At 43.9% G+C, this 16,179-nt stretch overlaps 1 protein-coding gene across 15 annotated transcripts in view; it reads right to left on the reverse strand.

Moving 5' to 3' along the window:
• The window catches only part of UNC79 (unc-79 subunit of NALCN channel complex), a 170,733-nt gene that overhangs the window by 104,032 nt on the left and 50,522 nt on the right, over positions 1 to 16,179 (reverse strand). For 11 of the 15 annotated variants that reach the window (XM_075926676.1, XM_075926673.1, XM_014578879.3 and 8 more), the window contains 9 exons: positions 15,923 to 16,094; positions 12,949 to 13,179; positions 10,765 to 10,955; positions 9,775 to 9,898; positions 8,347 to 8,487; positions 4,725 to 4,946; positions 1,650 to 1,877; positions 754 to 895; positions 19 to 101 (listed from right to left, as the gene is read on the reverse strand). In XM_075926676.1, the coding sequence (XP_075782791.1) occupies positions 19 to 101; positions 754 to 895; positions 1,650 to 1,877; positions 4,725 to 4,946; positions 8,347 to 8,487; positions 9,775 to 9,898; positions 10,765 to 10,955; positions 12,949 to 13,179; positions 15,923 to 16,094 (1,534 nt within the window). The remainder of the gene's footprint in view (positions 1 to 18; positions 102 to 753; positions 896 to 1,649; positions 1,878 to 4,724; positions 4,947 to 8,346; positions 8,488 to 9,774; positions 9,899 to 10,764; positions 10,956 to 12,948; positions 13,180 to 15,922; positions 16,095 to 16,179) is intronic. The other 4 variants (XM_075926674.1, XM_075926675.1, XM_025189926.2 and 1 more) reach the window with 1 other exon arrangement.

Raw genomic sequence — 16,179 nt, forward strand, 5'->3', positions numbered from 1 at the left:
AAAAGTAAACCACTGTACCTGCAATATAGTGTATATGAGCTTCAAGGTAACTGGAAGTTGCTGGTAACAGAATTTTCTTTCAGTGTCATTTTTTATTGCTGCTAAAATTAAGTTACATGAGAGTCATTAATATATTACCTCTTTTGCTGTTTGGGAATTAAACTAAAAAATAAACCAAGGGATGGTGAGATTGCTGCACAGGGCAAATGCATCTCAGGGTATGTCTACACTGCATTCCTCTTTCGAGAGAGAAATGCAAATTCAGCTGAGCGAAATTGCAAAAGAAGCATGGTTTGAATTTCCCGCACTTCATTTGCATAATCATGTCCGAGCGCTATTTCAAAATAGCACCCAGACGTGATTATGCAAATGAAGCGCAGAAAATTCAAATCTGTGCTTCCTTTGCAATTTCGCTCAGCTGCATTTGCATTCCTCTCTCAAAAGAGGAATGCAGTGTAGACATACCCTCAGTTGCATCTCTACTGTAGCCAATAGAATTATATCAGGTATTAATATGACCCATAACATTTTACTACCTGATCAAAAAAATGGGTTTTTAAATGATTTTTGTGTATAACAGGAACACAACTTTCCCACAGAATGAACAAATTTAAAAAGTATTAAGTGCATGAAAAAACTATCAATCCTGTGCTGTTGGACTTGCAGGACTACTGAAAATCTTTGCATGATTTAAGGAACAAATCTAAATCAATGCTTGATTTAACATCTAGTTCAACTGTCCCCCTAACTTACCTGCATTTTCTGTTGTCTCTGTATGATTTCCTGGGTTTTCTCCATGTTTTGTTGCAGATTTATCTTCCTCTTCACCTTCAGTTCCTATGATAAACTCAGGTCTAGTATACAGAAGACTATCCTCAAGGTTGTCTGTGGGCTCCTATAAGAACATAATAATGACTATACCTAGCTCTTATTTAGCCTCTCTCATCAGTAAATCTCAAAGCAGTTTACAAAGGAAGTCAGTATAATCATCCTCGGGGAAAATGAGGAATTAAATTCATTTCTTGATGTACACTAGGCCCAATCCTGATCTTTAAGCTAAATCTGGCATACATAAACAGGGCCCAAGCTGAACACGAATGGACTGTATACATGTACACTTCGGTATGGTAACGTTAACATTTCCAAACTTGGGCATTCAAGTGAACGACTCTCATGAAATGTAATCAAGGATCTTTAATAATCACTATAGTTAAAAGTGACACGTAATATGGGGTGCCCAACCTAAAACAGTTTAGAGGGATGTGATTTTCTAAACACCAGGCCCTTTCAAGGAGTCTCTAGCCAGGCATTTGAAAATAAAATCACCCAAATTTACTAGTCATCCTTTTTCATCTGAAACACATCACCTCCAACAGCTGAGCCCTGCCAACACTAGACTGAATCAATGCTGATATAGAAGGAAGGGTGCCTCCTTATTATATTCATATCATCGCTATATAGTGTGCCTTGAAAGTCTCCCATCCAAGCCTTTAAGTTCTGGCAAAGCAATGGGAATTTTGCTATAGAATTCTTGTATGCATAAGATCAATGCAGTTTACTTCCTTATGTCAGGCTAATTCAAACAGGAGTCTTCGGGAATTTTCATAATTTGTTATTTAATTACATAAGCCTTTTCTTTCACTACTTACCACTAGCCTGATTTCTTCTTTTGGAGCAAGTCGCTCTAGCAGCTCACAAGCCAACTGGTAACAGAGAATGCTAGACTGGCACAGGTTACATTCCACTACTTTTTCATCTTTCTGGCAGGTATGAGAGCCACCCCACGGTGCCTGAAACACATTGTTTATGATGGAAATTATATCCTTCGAGAGACTGTTCTCCAAACCCAAGGTGATGCCATCATCTTGGAGTTCCATCTGAAAATCAATGATAGAATGGTAAGGAATTAATTATTTGATTAATGATCAGTGCTCTTCCTAGTCTTCTAATTCTCACATTACAGCCAATATTAAATAAACTATACAGAGAGGATTATGACATGTAGCTTGGCTCACTGTTTCAAAAGTGGCCACGGATTTCTAGGTGTCCAACTTTGGATAGGATTTGCATAGCCACAAAGAGGATTTGCATGTCCAGTTCTTATTAATTTGAATAGAAAAAGGTAATCTACATAAGTAAATCTTAGTGCTAGCCATATCGTAAGGTCCAGTAGAGATACGTTTGGTGCAGGACTTGAGGGTAGAGATGGCTTTACATTAACTTTGTGCTTTCCCCTGAGTTTGCAGGGTTCAGTTAGGCTCACAGCACAGTTAGACCAGCGTCTTGGCTCCTTTCATTTATCCCAGTTGGTAATAGACTGCAGGGGCCATTATTCCAGCTTAAGATTGTCAGAGCAAAGCTGTGCTCTCCTCACCTCCTTTTTCCTGCCACACTCCCGACATGCTCCCTAAATCGGTGGCTGTGACCACAGATTGTACAGAGCTTTATATGACAACTCTATCCTGTCATGTGACTCCTCCAGCCAGCAGCAGCCACAATTTTATGTCTTCTCTGCATCACTTGAGTAGCACAAAGGGACTTCAGCAGAGGCTGGAATCAGAAATCTGAGCCTGATTTTTGAAGCAGCTGATCATCTACAAATCAGCTGCTAATAGGGCTATGCAAGCACTCAAAAACTAACGGCCATTTCTGAACCTTTGGAGTTATATCTAGAGAGTACTGCACTGGGATATGCCATTTTCAGCCTATCATCTTAATTAATTAGCTATTCTGAAACAGAATGGAGACCATTATAAAAAATGACTTAAATGAAATAAAACACTATATGGTACAAAAAAACAAGAATGAGAAAGACATTGACTACACTTTATCTTTATTGCGGTTCCTAATCTTTATTTGGTAAATTCTATATTAAAAGGTAGGAGCTCAGAATTTCACACAATTTAACATAAGGGATTCACTGGTAATAAACCTAAACATTGGATGAAGGCATCCACATTAAGGAGGTATCTTCACTAGGAAAAGAGATGTATTCCTAACCAACATGAGGTAAAACCTTAGCTGAAGACAAGGCAATTTGTAGTTCGCACCTGAGCTAGCAGCCCAGTCTTTAACTTCACTTGTTAACTCACAGGAAAACTACACACTGCCTTCACTAAGATCCTACCTCATGTTAGATAACTCAAGTTAAACACACACCTTTATTCTAGTCTATATCTACACTAGCACTTTTCTCAATATAACTTATGTTGCTCGGGGGTGTGAAAAAACCCTGAGCAATATAAGTTACACAGACACAAGCAACGATGTGGACAGCGCTATGTTTCCGAGACTTTCCTGCTGACTTAGCCACTACCACTCGTTAAGGGTGGTTTAATTACATCAATGAGAGAAATCTCTCCTGTTGGCACAGAGCAGCTACACAGAAAATCTTACAGCTGCATTGTTACAGTTGTGCTACTCTAAGGTCTCTACTAGAGACATCTACTAGAGACATGGCTTTAGCAAAAATATATCTTATGGGGTTTTTAACACATACATTTGCAAATAGTTCAGCCACTTCAATCAAATACAATTTGTTAAACCACTGAAAATCTATGTATGGACATGCTTATTTTAATTGAAAAGTGGTTTACTTCAGTCTTATTTATTTCTATTCTTAAGAACTTGTCTACCTACAGAAGTGTCTACATTTAAAAACAAGGGAGCTGCCCTGCTCTAGGTAGCATTTTAGTGTAGACACTCACTAAAGCTATGGAAGGGGTTCTTCTGGTGCCATAATCAATCCACCTCCCCAGAGGCAGAATTCTTCCATGAGCTCCCTCAGGGCTGTGTTTTTTTCACAGCCCTGGGAGACTTAGCTGGGTCAACCTAACTTTTTAATGTAGATGTGTCCTTAAATTAGTTTATAAAGCAGGGACAGGGAATCTCCAGCACAGCAGCCAGACGTAGCCAATGCGAGATGCTCTGTTTACTTGAGTGTCCATAGGTACAACTGCTCGCAGCTCCTAGTGGCCATAGTTCACCATTGCAGGTCTATGGGAGCTGCAGGAAGCAGGGCCTGGCTCATGTTACATCATGCAGCTCCCCTTGGCCAAGAGTGGCAAACCACAATGAATGGGAGCTGCAAGCGGCCACACCTGCGGACACTCGGGTAAACAAAGTGTCTGGCAGCCCACCAGAGGCTAACCCTGATGAACTGTGTTCAGCCTCCAGCCCTAATGTTCTCCATGCCTGTTAAGGCACTTAGAAGTTTGTATTGATTTTAACGATGTGAACACTATTATTCTGGTTTAAATGTGCCTTATTCTGATTCAGCCTAATCTATTCAACAACTTGTTCACAAAGAGCTTCCATCAATTTAACTAAAGCGATTTAAAATTATACTGAAATTAAACCTGTGCAACTTTCTCGTACAGACATGTGCTAACTCTGGCTTAAAGTAAATTTTAAAAAAACCTTGTTTAAAGCAAAACAAGCATCCATCATGCCTTTTGTACCAGTTTAGCTAAATTGGTTTTAAAATCACAGGTTCAGTTAAATCAGCAAAATTCTGCACTTAGCTGTAAATTGAAACAAGTCCCATAACATGATTATGTGGTTTAGATCCACATATTTTTCATATCTTTTGCCTATTCTGATCATCTAAACATGTGAATAGTTAATTTCCTTTTAGGTAATTCAGAAAAACATAAGTGGATTTCAAGTATTGTGAAATGTATTTTTACATCAGTTTTTCATAGATATTCTTCATCTGCTGATACCTGTTTCAGGATGAGATCAAACATCAGTATGAAGCAATTCAGATTCATTTCATCATCATCACAGTCAAAGTCTATTGTCCTCCCTCCAGGGTGTCCAAAGTTCTTGAAAGGGCTGCGGAAAGGACTGCGCATAGGGCTGCGAAATGGGCTCTGGAAAGGACTTGGGAAAGGACTCAGCATACTGTGCTGAACCCTGCGCCCAGGATCGGAGGCAACACTCACCTAAAGAAACAAAAAAAATGGATGCTCCCAGGTCAACTTTAAACATTTGGGCATTAGCTAGTATGATACAAAAGAAAAGGAGTGAAACTGCTTTACTGTTCTCTGATAGTGCTGTTTCATGGACATTTTCAACTGGTTCTTAATGTCATCAATGTTAAAACATATTGTAAACACAGCGAGTCAAACTCTGCACTGGTGTATGCAAGACAGTCGAGTTCAAATTAATGCTTGGTGTAACGCCACTGATTTCAGTGAAATTACACCAGAGAGGAATTTGGCCTCCTACTGTAAGCCAGCCAGAAAATGAATGCAGGTGATAAAGCAGCCCAAATAGAATGTGACATTCCATGATAGGGCAAAAGGAATCTACCCTACAAATGCTCTGAAAGGCAGCAAGTGGATGATGAAAAAGAGTCTATCAAGAAAATAATCAACTAAGGTGATCCCTAGATGTGTCAGATAGCTGAAAAGCAACTAGCAAGAGGACATAAAATAAAGCAACACAGACAAAGGAAACTTACACCTACATCATGATAAGCACTCCACATCGCACCCAGCAAAATACAGAAGACTCTCATGGTGTTGCAGGGAAGATTACTATCAGACCCCACATTTATCTACTTTTAGGCCAACTATTGTCTGAAATACACTGTAGTCAAACTATGTGTTTCTTAGTATGGTGTTCTGCAGTGAGCACCGACAGCCTCTGCAGAGCCCCTCTGCAAGGTGGGGTGGGGGTCCTGCCTCTGTGCTCCCAGAATAGGCTGGCCTCGAGCAGAACAGGTGGGGTCAGGAAACCCAGCCCTCCACACTGATTAGAGTGTGGCATACCCACCCACAACTCTCAGAGCCACTAGGAGCACATCAGGCAATGATATAAAGGGCCCAGGTCTCCAACCGCCACCACTGCTGCAGTAGCAACGGAGATGGCGGAGAGCCCTGGGCCTCTTTGATTCGCAGGGCCCCGGGACAATTGCCCCCTTCTCCTCCCTCCCCATCTGCTGGCCTGGCTGTCTGCAATGTCAATGCTACAACAGATGAGGATTCCTCTACTACCCAGGGATTCTGCCTACTTTGGGCATTTTTTAGCACCGTTGCACCATCAGTGGAGCAGAGGATCTGCCCTTTTGAGTTTAAACTGCCTCACTGTCACATGTGCTATGTGTTGTGTTATTTAACAGTGTACCTGTTTGCCTCTGAGTCAGGCTCCTGGAGTGATAATCACGTTGTTCTCTCCTGAATATTCAGTATGCCCGTGGGAGCCAGCCTACCTTCTTCTGCTCCACAGATTTGAAATTTGGAATTTTAAAGCCTGAACACATTTTAACAAGTGGCTTTAGTTTACATACATTTTTGTACCTCTCCTGTAGAATTGGGCCCAATATATGTGTGCTAAAATGTGAAAGAAACATTTTACTTCACCTGCAGCACCAACAAACACTCACTGCTTCCACAAACATTGCAAGCAAAGTAATTGCAGAATCATCCATTGTGTATCTGTAATTCAACTAAAAATAACTGAAGAGTGGCAAAAACATGAAGGTAAGGAAGTGATGTCAAGAGAGGAAACATCAGAGGATAAACTCTAAAGTTTGGAGTCACAAAGAGCAAAATTCATAAGGCTGATGAAAGGAAGAGAACATTCTTCCACTGATCATTATTAATGGCACATGCTTGTGTTTCTTTTACATAGGACACAGCACGGCAAAAGCAAAACTTGCCAGCTGTCTATACTGGCTGCTTGAATTTCCGCAAGAACACTGACTTCCTACTGTCTGAAATCAGTGCTTCTTGCGGAAATACTATGCTGCTCCCATTCGGGCAAAAGTCCTTTTGCGCAAAGCTTTTGTGCAAAAGGGCCAGTGTAGACAGCTCAGATTTGTTTTGCGCAAAAAAGCCCCGATCGCGAAAATGGTGATCGGGGCTTTTTTGCGGAAAAGTGCGTCTAGATTGGAACGGATGCTTTTCTGCAAAAAGTGCTTTTACAGAAAAGCGTCCATTCCAATCTAGACACTGTTTTCCGCAAATGCTCTTAACAGAAAACTTTTCTGTTAAAAGCATTTGCGGAAAATCATGCCAGTCTAGACGTAGCTCACGTTTTAGAAAAGAAATATTAATGGATTTTCAGAATTTTTGCCCAGGTTTCAATAAATATGTTTGCTTTACTTTTCACATTTTCTCTGTTTAAGACCAGTGAATTCATTTTGGAAGCCCCAGTGAAACAGAGGAATCCATTTCCAATGGAGGCGCTGTTAAAGAAGGATTCACTCAAATGTCTGATCTATTGCTGCTGGTCACATGAGTTAAATATAGGCCACTTTGAGTTTGTGCTGCTACAAACTGGTCATTTGATTTGTACTGCAGATAGCCTAGAGATTCAGATGCTATGGTGTCTGTTGACATATTACCAGCACATAAACACTTTCAGGACTAGAGGAGAGAAATTGAAACAGGATGGGATTTAACTCCAGTTACTGAAGTGTCAGCACCAGAAAAGCTCTCCCACTCAAAAAAGCCTCTGAACAGGCTTGCCTACTGGACAAAGTGTTAACTTAGCAATAAGTCAAAGGAAGCTGCTTCCCTCATCTTCCATCAGAGGCAAATAGTGTGTAGTGTACAGGCAGATTAGATGAAATAGAAGGAAAAAATTGAGGGACAAGGAAACTATTTCTGCTCAGTCATTACCACAAGTGCCTACGTCCTACCAAACATGTGCGACAAGAATATGAAAGCTCACCCTGAGTAACTAAATACATGACTATGTAGCACTTTAAAGACTAACAAGATAGTTTATTAGATGATGAGCTTTCGTGGGCCAGACCCACTTCCTCAGATCAAATAGTGGAAGAAAATAGTCACAACCCTATATACCAAAGGATACAATTAAAAAAAAGAACACATATGAAAAGGACAAATCAAATTTCAGAACAGAAGGGGAATGCAGGGGAAGATGGGGAAGGTAAATGTCTGTCAGCTACACCAGACTAACACGGCTACATTTCTATCACTATCCTGAGTAACTTAGATGTCCATAATTAATTGCTAATTGATAGTGGACAGAAGATAAGGAAATTGAAAAGTATTTGAAAAGTTAACAACACAAAATAAATACCAAAGCTTAGCTATTATATAGATTCCATACACCAAGTGAAACAATTCACTCAAAGAGATTTCACAATTACACTCTAATTACAACACAGCTATCAAATATTAATTTCTAAATTAAAACTGATCAAAGGGGAGGCGGACATTAACTCAAACTATGTTGATCTTTATCACTCTCAAAATCTGTACTTTATTTGCACTCAAGTCTGGCAGTGAGTTTTTAAATCTTTATATGCAAATTAAAAGGAAAACCATTGTAAGGAGAAAAAAGAAAAAACAAGATGAAAGATACTACCCTTCGCGCTCCAAGATTCCCTGCCAGTTCACTGACTCTTGATTTTCTTTGATTTGCTAATTCTTTGACAGAATTAACTCCATCGGAAAACATACTGATCAGTAGCTGAAGAGGAACCACAATGTCTAACTCAGATAACACCTAAAGAGAGAAAAATACAAAAACGTGAGTTTTCAGCTCAGACCAAAAATACTAACTACCTTTATAAATGCTTTAACCACATAAAACCCACTTCAACTAAGTCCATAACTTATAAATGTGCCTAACTTCAATCACATGAGTAGTTTGATCAAGTCAATGGGACTACTCATGCTTAAAGTTAGGCATATGCCTAAGTAGTTGGCTGAATCAGAGCCAAGCAGAGCTGAGTACAGCATAGAACAGTTTTCAACATGCATGCAACTGAAACCTGACTGCTCTCTTTATTGGTATTCAAGGCCCCTTTTACTCACAAACATTACAATGTGAAGGGGGGGAGGGAGTTCCACAAGATGTTTGTATGAAGCAAAAATCACACAACAATCTAGCATGAATTGTTCACTAGATGATACTACTAATACTATTTATCAGAGGTGGAAAGCAACTAAGTAGAAATACTTCGTTACACGACTCAAGTACATTTTTTCGGTATTTGGACTTTATTCAAGTAACTTATTTTTGTGATACTTTGACTTTTACTCAAGTAGCTTTTTTTGAAAATATTGTACTTTTTACTCCACTACAATTTCTGGAAGCGCTTAGTTACTCACCTCTTTTGTCATCCCACTGACACTTGTGCAAGCCAGCATTCTGATTTGCTAAAACACAGCCACATGCACTTGTGTGGCAAGATACCATGTCTGAATCCCTGGATTTCATACTTGAGGTCTGCTTAAAGCTGCATGCCCTGGCTTCAAAGGCCACTCTTAAACTGCAATAGAGTTTGAGCACTTGCAGCTTTGCCTTTGGGGTAGGGAGTTTGTCATAAAAAAGGGAGGCGGGTGATTAAGAATAACAAAAGACTGGTCATTCACGTAATTAAGGGATCCTTAGATCATCATGAAAACATTGCCAGGTATTTAAAAAATCTATGAAGCAAATTAGGTGCAGACCCTAGAGCATAGCTGGGGAAAAGGAAGGAGTACGGGACCTACCCTCAAGATACAATCTACAGCCAAAAGGAAAATGGACTTCTAGCCTTCCACCAAAAGGCAGACCTACTGCCTGTGATAGGAGCATGACTTCTAGCCTCCCTTATAGACAAGTGAGCTAACTATCTGCTTGCCCTGGAGATAAGTGAAGAGGATAAAGGCCTCCTGACCCTTAAGATTTGACTCAGAGATGAGTGAAAGTTCAAGATAGCTCTTTTATGTCTGAACCATTTCACCCATTTCTTCTTACAGTCCCAGTAAGCTGCTTCAGCTTGACCCCTCTGTAATAGTCACTTACATGCAACCAGAGCAAAGCTTGCTCTTGCACGGAGGAAGGATATCCCGTGAATCGACAACTAATGAATCCAAACATCTCCTCCATTGAAAAAGGGAGTGGGCAAAGCTCAATATCAAACATTTTGCTGCAAAGAAGAACAAAGATATATGCTCACTGGTTTGCTGATATGTGTACCACACAGTAGATCGGGGTGGGCAATAAGCCAGATGCAGCTTGCCAAGGTTAGCCCCAGGCAGGCCATTGGTACTTTATTTACCTGTACTTCCACAGGTATGGCTATTGGAAGGTTCCATTTGCTATGGATTGCTGTTGCCAACCAAGGGGAGCAGCAGGAAGTAGCGCAGACTGGGACACTGCTTCCCGGAGCTCTCATTGGCCGGGAATGGCAAACTGTAGCCAACGGGAGCATCAAGCAGCTGTACCTATGGAAGCGCAGGTAAATTAAGTGCCAGCGGCCCACCAGCGGCTAACTAGTGAACCACCTCTGGCCCACCGGCTGATTACTGCCCACCGCTGTAGTAGACTGTGCATGAACATTTATACCAATCACAACTAAATATTATTAACACCTCACTAGCTGTGCTGGGGAGCAAGAGCTAGGGCTCTGCCCATTCCCTAACCCTGTATGCCTACTCCAGGCCCACCTGTATGGGAGGAGTAGTACTTCCCTGGAGATCACTCTCTCTTGTGCTGGAACCCACTGGGCATGTTGTCCACTCAGGGCAAAGGTCAAACTTGCCCTATGTTTGGATCATGATACAGATCCAATTAGACTGAAACTTTCCCAAAATGTGAGGAACTTTGGTTCCAGTTTAGGTCCAACTTTAATTTATTAATGATACAGCTGCATCTCATCACTGTATCTTATATCACATATGAACGTGGCAGTTCTGAAAGGCATTTGTATTCAACATCATCAATGTATTGTGCTAAAACCCTTGTTGATTAATATACTCACCGTTGTAATGGCTCAGGTACCCACTTACTTACCTTAATACTTCCCTGAACTCTTTCAGTTGATTATCAGGCACTTCTGTTCTAATGGCTTCAAGCCATTCTGGCATAATACATTCCCACACTGGCTGGTTTATTATATTGTATGGAATCAGGCAGAGGATGCGATTCAGACCTTCCTTTAATTGTGTCACAGTGCTACAGGATTTGTCCCAATAGCCACCAACCTGAGGGCATTTTCAGAAACAGTATTTATTAGCTGCTATTCTTCTTCTTGCATTTGTTATTTATATTGAATCATATTTTTGCATGGCACCTTACAGACATTAAATCATTGTGAATGATCAATAGTATAGTTCAGTGTCGATTCCAGATTCAGCCATGGGGGCTACATGGTTTGTTTTGTTTTTTGGAGTTTGTTTTTCATATGCTCCAGGAACAACCAAAGTGCAGCAGAAGATTTAAATACAGTTCTCCCTAGATGGCCCAATGGCTATTTAAGTATTTAGCCACAGTACTGAAGTCACTGGGACAAACAGAAAGAGAAAAAGAGAAAAACTCTAGTTCAGGGGTGGGCAATAATTTTTTACCGGGGGCCACTTCAGAAATGTTTTGAAGTGCCCGGAAGGGGCGGGGCCTCAAGAGCAAGGGGCAGGGCCAGGATACTTTCCTTGCTTCCCCACCCACAGACCATGTCCCATTAAGATTTAGTCATAATCTGCCCCTTTGTAACATTTGGGCAGCATTAAACATCAACCAACAAACTATTTCAGTTCATTTCTGACAGCTAATATCATGGTTGTCTATGTTTATGATTCATTCAGCCTTTGCACTTCCAGCAAGTTGCTAATGCTGCCCTAAATGTTACAAAGGGGCAGATTACCACTAAATCTTAATAGGACATGTATCCAATGCCAGCAAAGGCCCTCTACCATACATTCTTATTACAGCTCTGAGGTTCAGGTTATAACTCTCCTCTTTAGCTCTCAAACAAGTCTCTACACTTTCCCTCTTATACAGAGATCATCCATCCCACTCTTCTCCATCTCTGAGGCTTACATTCCTTTCCCTCTCTTTAGTTCTATAGCTCTCAAGGCCAGAATATAACACCTACCCCGTACTGACGCTGAGCTTCAGTGCCCCACCCCCAGTGCAGGGAAGAGCTGTAACAATCCCTACAATCCCTTTCCATCCCAAACCCCATTTCTCCCTGTCCTTGCCCAGGTGGCCCGAGGGACTAGAGGGCCACATAGCCAGCACTGGCTGGGGGGGGGGAGGAACGGCAGCACGGTCTCCTGCTGCCGGCATGACCCCAAAGCCCCACTAGTCCCCCTATGAGTCCGTGCTGTAACCCCACCACCGAACTTACCGGCAGTGGTGGCAGCGATGGAGCAAGAAGGTGGCTCCAGCTCACACAGGGCTGCTCTAAGAAATGCTGGGGCAGTCTCGCCCCTCCCCTGGAGTGGCACAGCTGGTGCTGCCTCGCCTGTGTCTTCCCCGCTGCTGGTGAGTGCAGTGGGGGCACAGTATGGACTCCGGCTGCTTGTGCCTGCCCTCCAGCCTGCTAAACCCCCTGCCAGCTACTGGCCGGACTCCTGCCTTAGGGGTGCATTTGGTCCCATGTACACTCCCCATGCATTGCCTCTGCCCAGAAGAGTAGGTACAGCCAGGGCATAAGGAAGAGAATCAGGGAAAGGCAGCAAGGTGCAGGAGGGAACCAACTGCTGGCTGGTATTTAGAGGGTCCCTGAACTGGAGTAGAGAATGAGCCAAGGTTCCCCATCAGCCACTGAGGTAGTGGTATCTGGGACAGTTAATGGGAGGACTGCCTAAAACTGCTTGTGAGCAGGGATTTTGGTCCACAGCCCCAGAAAGAAGGAATGTTGAATGACCTGACTGGAGGACTGAGTCATGAAGAGGTAACTGCAGCTCCTGAAGTGGGAGAAGAGTTGCAGACCAAGAGCAAGAAACAGAGAAATAGGATACACCCATAAGAAGGGTTGTTGGCTATACAAAGCTAATCCCCAGAATAGCCAGGAGAGGGCACCATCCTGTAGTGAGCAGAGCACTCTGTTTCAGACAGGGGCCTAAACACCATTATGGATCTGGGTTTGTATTTCTTGATTTGGAGGCAGAATTTGTTCCTTAAAGTTTCTAAATATGACACAGTAAGACTGAGCTTTTATAGAACATCTAGACAAAGTACAGAAAATGTTCTTACCCTGGCAAACTCCATTGGTTTAGGAAGTAGGCACATAACCATGACATCAAATCGAACATCACAAACTGTCTTCAGCCATTTGGTGACAAACTGAGGTTTGAGTTTTTCCACCAAGCTACCAACTTCATCATCCATCATATAAGCTGTGGAATGAAACCACTGGAAGACCATACTAACCAGTCGAGCTAAGCTCTCTGTGGGAGTATTTTCACTGGGAGTACAAAGGCTCACCTGGAAAACAGCAAAAAAAATAATTTTCAGTGTATCCCAAGAGACTGTGGTAACTGCTGCTGGTGGAGAGGGGATGGTATCATTCTCTATAAGGGTATGTCTACACTACAAAGTTAGTTTGAACTAACATCCATTAATTCAAACTAACTTTCATAGGCGCTACACTAGCGCTCCGTTAGTTCGAATTTAATTCGAACTAACGGAGCGCTTAGTTCGAACTAGGTAATCCTCATTCCACGAGGATTAAGCCTAGTTCGAACTTACTAGTTCGAATTAAGGGCTGTGTAGCCCCTTAATTCGAACTAGTGGGAGGCTAGTCCTCCCCAGGTTTCCCTGGTGGCCACTCTGGGCAACACCAGGGAAACTCGTCTGCCCCCCTCCCAGCCCCGGACTCCTTAAAGGGGCACAGGCTGGCTACGGTGCCCGTGCCAGGTGCAAGCCTGCCAGCACCCAGCCAGCAGACCCTGCACCTGGCACGGATCGAGCCACCCACCCGATGCCCCCTCTTCCCGGGACCAGGCTGGCGGCTCCCGGGTGCTTGCCCGGGACCGCAAGAGGCGGGCACCCACCTGGGCTAGTGCGGACATCGTGGACCTCGTCCGCGACCCCTTAAAGGGGCACGGGCTGGCTATGGTGCCCGTGCCAGGTGCAAGCCTGCCAGCACCCAGCCAGCAGACCCTGTACCTGGCACGGCTCGAGCCAGCCACCCAATGCCCCCCAGCCCTCCCCCTCTTCCCTGGACCAGGCTGGCGGCTCCTGGGAGCTTGCCCGGGACCGCAAGAGGGGGGGCACCCGCCTGGTCTAGTGCGGACATCGTGGATCTCGTCCGCGACCTCCGCACTAGGCACAGGAAAGTGGCCATTTAGGGCAGGAGAACTGCCAGCCTGGCCACCCAGGAGCAGGTGTGCATGAAAATCAAGGTGGTCCACTGAGACCCCCGACCCTGAGCCCTGAGCTTACAATGGCCGTACTGGGTCAGACCAAAGGTCCATCTAGCCCAGTAGCCTGTCTGCTGACAGCGGCCAACCCTAGGGACCCTGGAGGGGATGGACCGAAGACAGTGACCAAGCCATTTGTCTCATGCCATCCCTCTCCAGCCTTCCACAAACCTTGGGCAGGGACACCACTCCTACCCCCTGGCTAATACCACTCCATGGACCCAACCTCCATGAATTGATCTCACTTCCCTTTAAACTCTGTTCTAGTTCTAGCCTTCACAGCCTCCTGCAGCAAGGAGTTCCACAGGTTGGCTCTTTGCTTTGTGAAGAACAACTTTCTGTTATTAGTTTGAAGCCTGCTACCCATTCCTTTCCTTTGGTGTCCTCTAGTCCTTCTTTATGGGAACTAATGAAGAACTTTTCTGTATGCACCCTCTCCACCCCACTCCTGCTTTTAGAGACCTCTATCCTGTCCCCCCTTCGTCTCCTCTTTTCTAAGCTGAGAAGTCCCAGTCTCTTTAGCATCTCTTCATATGGGACCTGTTCCAACCCCTGATCATTGTAGTTGCCCTCCCCTCTCCCAGCCTCTCTCTTCCCCTCTCCCACCTCCTTTTCCCAGTCTCCCCCAGTTTTGTTCAATAAAGACAGATTCCATTTTTGAACACAATTGTCCTTTATTTTGTACATCAAGAAAAGGGGCTAGGGAAGGGTAAGTGGAAGGAGGTGAGGGAGGAATGGGGTACACGCCCCCGATGGGGAGGACTGGGCTGGCTCTGTGGGCTTTTGGGGTGGAACCTCTCCTGCAGCCCCCCGATTGCCCACTCTCCCCAGATGGCAGCCTGCGGCAAGTGCAGCCGGGCTGATGGCCGAGTGCTGTGATGTGCCCAGTGTGGGTATTCCGGGCACTCCAAGCCAGGACTGCTTTGCAAGCGGGGCACTCCTGAGAACTGTCTGTCCGGGGTGGGGGTCGGGACCCTTTAAGCGCAGCCCTCAGCTAGCCTGAGACAGCATCTCCACGCTCTAAGTCCTCCTCTGATGCCCTGCCGGCACTGCTTCCGGCCATCCTTAAGCCTGGTTCAGGGTCCACTTAATGTGGACATGCTAGTTCGAATTAGCAAAATGCTAATTCGAACTAGTTTTTTAGTTTAGATGCGTTAGTTCGAATTAGCTTAGTTCGAATTAACTAATTCGAACTAAGTTAGTTCGAATTAACGTTGTAGTGTAGACGTACCCCAAGGCTACGTCTACACTGGCCCCTTTTCCGAAAGGGGCATGTTAATTTCACAGGTCGTAATAGGGCCGCGGGGGATTTAAGTATCCCCCACGGCATTTAAATAAAAATGTCCGCCGCTTTTTTCCGGCTTTTAGAAAACCCGGAAAAGAGCGTCTACGCTGGCCCCGATCCTCCGGAAAAAAGCCCTTTTCTGGAGGATCTTATTCCTACTTATTATACAGGATGGGTAAGAATGGTGCCCCAGCCTCTGTTTGTCTGGAAATGGGTGACAGGAGAGGGATCACACGAGGATTACCTGTTGTGTTTCCTCCCTCTGGGGCATCTGGTATTGGCCACTGTCAGCAGGCAGGATACTGGGCTAGATGGACCTTTTGTCTGAACCAGTATGGCCATTTTTATGTTCTTATGTTCTTAGAGCTTATCTGTATTACAAAAATGGCACCAATTTAACTATATCAATCCTGTCCTGGTAAACTACTGAATTAAACTAAAAGAATTAAGTGTGATCTCAGTGATATGCCAGATGGCCCTGTAGAGAGAGGGCAGAGGGAGAAACAGCAAGAGCTCTTACCAAGAACCAGATTCCAAACTGGCTCAAGAGGCGCTGGTCATGCTTATCATCATCTTTGTTATCAAAGTCAGTGTTGTCTAAAGAATGATGGGAGGAGGAGAGGCCCATCTGCCTCCTACGGTTGAGTTCATACTCCCTCTGCTCAGCATGGAACTCTGCCTCTTTCAGCAAGCTGCAAAACAAGAAGAATGTGGCCAGTGATGGAATCTTCCTGTACTGGAAGTAGGTAGCAGGTCTGTGACTACTTCAAGTTAAAG

The sequence above is a fragment of the Pelodiscus sinensis genome, chromosome 4 (genome assembly GCF_049634645.1).
Source record: "Pelodiscus sinensis isolate JC-2024 chromosome 4, ASM4963464v1, whole genome shotgun sequence".
NCBI lineage: Eukaryota > Metazoa > Chordata > Testudines > Trionychidae > Pelodiscus > Pelodiscus sinensis.